Genomic DNA, 7,586 nt, shown 5'->3' with positions numbered 1-7,586 from the left:
TGTGTGTTCCAGATGCGTAGGCTCACCAATTAGTTCTAAAACTTTCTCATTTAGTTGTTTTCGAGCCTTCTTCACGTGAAATGGTTTTGGCAGAGGCATTACTCGCTTAGTATTGAAGACTTGCTTAATACCTGTATCCAATTGTTGATAGAGCATACTATATGACTCAGAACTCATTCCCACCTTGTCACATAATCCCTGAGCATCTGTAGCAGTAAACAAGTTGCTCACATCCCTAAGACGTTCACTAGCAACACCATCCACAATGTCCCTAAATTTACGATTGAGCATAATATCATTCTCTGCATGAGGACTTTGGCAATAGTATCATTCTCTGCATGAGGAAACATATTTCTCATTGTAGTAGATTGAGCATATATCCGTCTATGATATTGTCCACTTCCTTTGGCTAATTGGCCAATTGGTTTAACGGATTGGACGCGCCGACATGCCTCTTTGGTTTTTAAAGTGGGCCCAATCTCCAAAGTTTTTGTGAGCTTCCTCTCTATGTTTCGATTCTCCTTCTCCAAGTCATTGACTTTAGACTGTAACTCCATATTCTGCACGTGTGTAGCATGCATAGCATATTCAATGACAGACATTGCTTGTTGTAGGTTCTGGTTCTCTCTATCCTTCTCAGCCAATAATCTATCCTTTTCCATCAAAGACTGCATATTCCCTTGTAATCTTGTTTGCATATTTGTCAAGGTTTGATGAGCCCCTGCTAATCCTTGTGTGACAAGTCTGCATGTGTATCCATACAATCCTTCATTGCCTTCACAAGCAAACTTTACAAATGATGTAAGCCCTTCAAATTGTGGTGGCCTTCGAGTGAGTGGATCGGGTGGATAAATGCACCCATCAACCCAAAGGTCCACATTTTTTTCCCTGCATTTCTTTCTTGTTGCATCGTGCATCTTATTACATCATCTCTTTCCACAGTTCTTTTGAACATTGGTGCATATTCATCCTCCAATTGAAAGTGAATATCTCTCTTTCTCTTGGTACATCCTGCACCTACATTCTGCAAAAAAAAGAAGTATGCAAATGTTAACTTGGATTAACATTCAAATTGTAGAACTACACCCCTTTGATTCACTATATCTGTGTTTTTTTTAAAACCCAGTTGGTTCTTGTCTCTTTCTCTTGCTTTCAGTCTTGATAGACCCTAATCAACCCCTAATCAGCCTGTAATCTTGGCTTTTAATCTACCTCTAATTAGCATCAAGTCTTATCTTTTGTTCTATCCAAAATATTCTCTCTCTCTCTCTCTTTCTCTCTCTCTCTCTCTCTCAACAAAAATTCATCAAGGAAACCCTAAACACATTCATACTGAAGCGTGGATAGTGGAAAACAATAACATTATCTTATCTTCTACCCTAATTTACTATTTGTCACTCTATCACTTATTTTCTTTGTTCATCTCACACAATCCTCTCTTCCCCCCCTTCTCCCCTCCTCTCTCTCTCTCCCCCCCTCTCTCTCTCTCTATGAATTGATGCTTAAGGACTGAACAACAACTGTGAAGAATAATAACATCACAAAGATTAAAAAAATAAAGATACCTCCATTATCACTGGATTGCTTGTAGTATAGACTGTTGAAGATGGAGATTTCTTACTGCATATTTCTGAAGAGGAAGATGGCTTGTAGCAAAGTAGAGTATGTTGTAGATAGAGATTCTTTGATTTCAACAAATGGTATCAAAACTACTCCTCAATGCCGCTTCAGAAGAACTCGTATGCAAGAAACCATATTCTGGAGGGAAAGAGAAGAATGCACAAAATTTGGGACAAAACTAGAGCTTTCTGAGGGAATGAAAAAATGCCCAGAAATAGGTATATACTTGTCCAAAAAAGATGAAAATTTACAAGGAAACTCTTGAGTCAAAAATGTGTCTCTGGGTAAAAAATAATCTTAAAATATGATGTGTACGTCATTTTATATCGTTTTTTAACTTCCGCCCTTTTAAGAAGCGAGAATGAGAATGATTGAAAAGTCATGAGGGCACTAAAGAGGGCATTAAAGAGTCATGAGGGCATTAAAGAATGGTTGGTTGCGTTTTTAGAAAAAATAGAATTGTATTTTTTTAGTTATGAGGATTTTGAGAAAAAGTGACCTTATCCTGCAGTTTGGGAATAAAATAATAGGTGAAATCTATTGAAAACACAAAAACGAGATTTGCTTGATTGTAGAAGATCTCTTTTTATAATATTATTTTGGAATCTCTTTTTAGAGAGAGAGAGGTGAGAGAAACCCCTTAAGGGGCAAAAAAGAGAGTCCATATTTCTCCTAATGAACAAAATTGATAGTGTTGATGTATCCTTAATGGATAACTTTGCATTCACCTCCATCGGTGTAGCTATCTCTTTGCACTCCATCATGCCAAATGCCTTCAAGATCTCTCATGCATACTTCTTTTGAGAGATGAAGATATTTCCTGGCTCTTGCCAGACTTCCATCCAGAAACAATAGTGCAGCAAGCCCAAGTTTGTCATTTCAAACTCAAAACTGAAAGCCTTTCGAGTTTGGTTGTCAAGTTTGGTTGATCATATCTTCATAAGAAGCACTAGAAATAAAAATAGTAAAAAAAGAAGGGTTTTGATGTGGTTTTCAGAAACATGAAACTCAAAGTTGCATTTTTTATCAAAATTACGTAGAAAAAAAACAATTGTTTGAGGGCATATGACAAGTTTCCACAAAAGTTTTGCAATTGCATTAAGAACAATTGCTAGTTTTCATTAAAGGTGTACTAGTAGAACCTTGTAGGATTTATTTTCCAATCAAAATGTTCAAATTAAATGGGGTGTACTAGTAGACCCTTGAATTTCTATTTGCAACTTAGAAGACCCTTTTAAAGTTATAAGCATCATATTCTACTATTAGTGGTGTGTAGTCCATGCTCAGTTTGGACTTTGTAAGATAACACATGAATGCAAACAATGAAATTTAATTTTGTAGTGGGGGGCACAAGGGATACTAAAACACCAAAGAAGCCGATGTAGCAATTAGAGCTTGCCAAACATATGACGTATAGCATGAAAGGTTCATTTTACAAGAAGTTAATGTAAGAATCAATCCAATGACAAACATCAATGTACATTGCTAGTGAATTATTACAAATAGATTATAAGTGACATTTGAGTATCTAACGTAAGCATTGTCTCTAGTGTATAAGGAGCATGTAGCAAAAGCAAGACTATAGTACCAAAAGATGTAACATAATTAAGGCCTTTGCCCCTACAAGTATGATATGTCAGTCATTTGTCAAAATTCAAAGTTATTCTAAGAAGTTGTTTGATTGTGATATATATCAAACCCTTTTAGTAACATATGCCAAAATAGAATATAAAATTGCTATTGTTCATGACTATATGCATAATACAACTAGGTTTTAGAGAATGCAAAAGTAGATTAAGGTGAAACATCAAAAGATTAAAATGGTTGTATACCATTGAAAACTACAAAACATGTCTCTAAGCTACACTATTGTTGTGAAAAGATGACATTTCCATTGAGTAAAAAATAAGAGGCCTCTTGTACAAAATAAAAATTAATGAAAATCCTAACCCTCATATACTTTGCAAGTCAAATATTGTATGTCAAATGTTGTTATCCTTATCATATGTCAAGTTCTAGATAATTACAAAAGATGTCAATTAAGAAAACATATATAGATGAAATAAGAGATTGTAGATTCCATAACATAACAAGATCTAGGTGGAGTAAAACAAAGGAAAAGCAAGAGTAGATGTTGAATTGAACTATTAATCACATCACTACATTTTTTGTCCTAGTTCACACTAGGGTTAACTTTAATTCCCAATGTGTTTACATGAAAATCCTTTAAAAAGATAAAACCTTTAACTTGATCAAATGATTTGCAAGGAGTTACACCTTTGTTGTAAAAAATGTTTATTTGATGAAATAAGTCAAATGAATTAATTGTGCAAATGATTGTTAAGAAAAATGTTTCCTTCTAATGAAAGAGATATTTTCCCACCTTCATCCTTTTAGAAGAGAAAATATATGCAAATTTCATGTTTGTAGGAGGTGAATTGATTAGCTCGTCATCACGTATTCTCAAAGAGCGAGAAATAACATATTATGTGACTCAAAGTAGTAGGACAAATTCAACAAGTAATTTACAAACCACCCTAAATTGGATGTTTTCAATGTTTATCAAATTCCAATCCATGACCCTACCTAGTATATTCACAACCACTTGCCAAGCATCACACACACACACACACATACTCTCTCTCTCTCTCTCTCTCTCTCTCTCTCTCTCTCTAGCATATAGTATGGAAGCCCAAGAGCCACGAGTTGATCTAAGTGACATGATTAGTCCAACACAAGAAAGAGAGTAAGAAGAAGGGAAAATAATACTAGAAGAGGAGAGAGAAAGACACAAAAGAGGAGAGAAGGAAGAAGGAAGCCATGAAAGCTGGAGATGAAGGTGAAGAGTATGTTCTTGATAATAACTTGTTGGCCTAATCTAGGACAATTACACCTTATATGCCCCGCTCAGTGTGACTGGGTGTCTAATCCCTAGTCTATGTGTATCCTGCTTGTTACATAGGAAAAAAAGCTTATATAGAAAAATATTATCTATTTAGAAAAAAATTCTTGACATAGGAAAAAAAGTCTATATAGTGAATTTTTAACATAATCTATTAGATGTGTACTATGTCTTATTTGAAATTAACTAAATAATCTTTATATAATTTTCCATTTGAAAATTTTTGAGATAATTTTCTATTTAGAAATTCACCTAAGTAGGAATATGTAACTAAGAAAAATGCAATATTTTCAAGTTATAGAAATATTAGAATCACATAAGAAATGTTCTATATAGGGAAATTACCATGTGTAGGAAAAGATAGTTGAAACATTTTCCTACATATGCAAGAAAAAAAGGGAGATTCCCTATCAATTCCCTAGTTAAAATTACATAAAGTAGGGAAAGGAATCGTGCGATTCCCTTGTTTCTCTTACTAGGAAAAGTTCCTATTATTTACTTTGCCTACTTGTGTGTATTTTTAACTAGGGAATTGATAGGGAATTTCCTTTTTTTTCTTATGTAGGAAATGATTAAAAGTCCCTTGTGTATGCAGAACTCCAGTCGATGCTCCACATCAATGTTTATGGTAGCAGCTAAGCCCTACACGTGGAGAAAGTTGTGTCTAATCACAATATCACTAATGATGCCACATCCACTATTCTTTTTCATTACGGGAACAAGGAATTGCAAGCTTCAAAGACATGATTATTTCATAGATCAGTTTTGAATCATTGCAAGAAACAAAAAGTGAGAAAGAAATGTTAGATTTGAAATTTAAAATATTTCTCTTTCTTTTGGCTAATTTATGTACTAAGGAAAATTCTCGCATCTTGCAGTCTTCACAATGGCAAAAAGATAGGGCAAAGACACACCTTTAACACATGCACTCGCTATATGGTGTTCTTGCATAGTGAACCCTCAAGCATTGCTTAAAGCAAGGGTAACTGGAATTATGCAATATCATGCAAAGTCCCCAAACTTTGTCATGCAATCGAGGGAGTTGATAGCTACACAAGATTGATGAAGAATAGACGAAAGCTAAAGGAAGGAGTTTGATTGACGGAAGGTTAGTTGTTTGCAAAGATGCAAGTAGAACACGTAAATGTGTGCGTGTAAAGACTCGTTTCACGGAAAGCAAAAAGGGATTGCCAAGAGTGAGAAAGCTTAGGCCCAGGTGGAGCCTGATCGGAGTCAAAAGCTTGGACGTTGACAGAACGAAAGACGGGAGGTTATCGACTTGCGATTGAGCATGGTAACAGCGACCAGTACAAGTGGACAAGAAACTTCGTGCATGCGATGACGATTCTATATATATCTACGCGGGTCTCTTATGGGTTTCCAATCAGCTTCAGGTCATTTCTATCCATCAATCAATCTTCCATTCCTCTAGTTCTCCTGTACCTCGTCCTCCTTTCTTTCTCTCTCTCTCTCTCTCTCTGGGGCTCGATCTGCACCTACCACGGGATAGAAAGTACTAGAATCCAAAGCGCCACATGATTTCGATGAGGATGATGATCACGACATCAGCTAGCCAGCGCGATGCCGGGATGAGATCGAGGAGGCTACAGATCTGCAGCGGCAGCTTGAGCAGCCACCTGGTGCTGATAGCTATGATGGTACTGTACGCCTGCAACAATGACTATATGGGCGTAGTAGTGCGGGCGTCCGACCCGGATCCGCTTCAGGACTACTGCGTGGCGGACTTGTCGCAGACTCTGAGCGTGAACGGGTATCCCTGCAAGGAGGCAGAGAAGGTGACGGAGGAGGACTTCGTGTTCCACGGCATAGCCCAAGCTGCAGCCAACGTGAGCGAGAGCCCGGTGCTGGCAGTGCCCACTGTTGGGCTCGTGGAGCAGTTTCCAGGCCTGAACACGCTAGGGCTGTCGGTGGCGCGCCTGGACTTCGAGTCCAGCGGGGTGATCGTGCCCCACACGCACCCCAGGGCCAGCGAGATCATCTTTGTGTTGTCTGGCAACCTCTACTGCGCCTTCGTGGACACCTCTAACAAGCTCTTCGCCAAGGTCCTCGGCCCGGGCGACGCCATGATCTTCCCACGCGGCCTCCTGCACTTCCAGCTCAACGTCGGCTCCGGCCCAGCCCACGCAATCGTCGCCCTCAACAGCCAACAGCCCGGCTTCCAACTGGTAGCCAACTCCCTCTTCACGCCCAACATCCCCAACGCCGTCCTCCGCAAGACCTTCTTCCTCGACGACGCCACCCTCGACTCCATCAGGGCCACCTTCCAGGGCATGTAAGCAGCTTGCAGAAGCCATAATCGACTATATTCTAGTGTAGTGACTACATATTTATTGCAGTAATATATTAGTCTTAGCACCCCCCTCTCCTATCCTGCACACGCAGCTCTAACCCGCTTGCGTGAATAAAACAGGAACCCATGTCTAATTATTTCTCTTGAATAAATTGGAAGTCTCCCCTTCGATATCCTACTATTATTATGCACCGTATTCAAGGAAAACCGTCAAAATTTAAACAAGAAGGTTTCAAACTCGGAAGTTTACAATAACTTTGGTCTAAAATTTTGTAAATGCCTCTAATTTGATTCAAAAATACCTCCAATTGTTTTAGTTAAAATGCTTTTTGTGAGCACTGATTATATAGACTCTGTGGTTGGAACATGGGAAGGGGTAGGCACATGCATATAGTTTATCGATTGATGCCATGCCATTGCTCACTAATGGGTTTATAGTACAACACTCAACAATATGATAATAATGCAGCTATCATTATAACTCTTACTATTCATTCGTAGTTTTTCACCCATTGCTTAATCCCTCACATCCTAATGTTTACATTGAAGTAGATTGAGTTGAACATGCTCCTTGGTTGTGTTGGAATCATGACATGAACTAGTATGCAAAGTTGAAAGGGCACTTATGTTGTATTTACACTAGATGTGGAGGCATGCGTCTTTTAACTAAGCATCAATCACATAAGATGAGTATCTTTGATTGCTTTCTATTTCTACTATAACACCCTAGACAATGATTTTAATGGCACCATA

At 38.1% G+C, this 7,586-nt stretch overlaps 1 protein-coding gene across 1 annotated transcript; it reads left to right on the top strand.

Annotated features, from left to right (window-relative positions):
• The first annotated feature begins 5,922 nt into the window (after window positions 1–5,922).
• LOC148040795 (putative germin-like protein subfamily 2 member 5) lies at window positions 5,923–6,819 on the top strand. The gene has a single exon (XM_087686436.1). It carries the CDS (start codon window positions 6,058–6,060, stop codon window positions 6,817–6,819), a length of 762 nt encoding a protein of 253 aa, XP_087542562.1. The 5' UTR covers window positions 5,923–6,057.
• Window positions 6,820–7,586: the final 767 nt, after the last annotated feature.

The sequence above is a fragment of the Lygodium microphyllum genome, chromosome 1 (genome assembly GCF_053477565.2).
Source record: "Lygodium microphyllum isolate KBCC chromosome 1, Lygodium_microphyllum_v1.1.10, whole genome shotgun sequence".
In the NCBI taxonomy this organism is placed as follows: Eukaryota; Viridiplantae; Streptophyta; class Polypodiopsida; order Schizaeales; family Lygodiaceae; genus Lygodium; species Lygodium microphyllum.
Note: the sequence above shows the minus strand (reverse complement) of the source record. Positions and strands in the feature narration are given on the sequence as shown.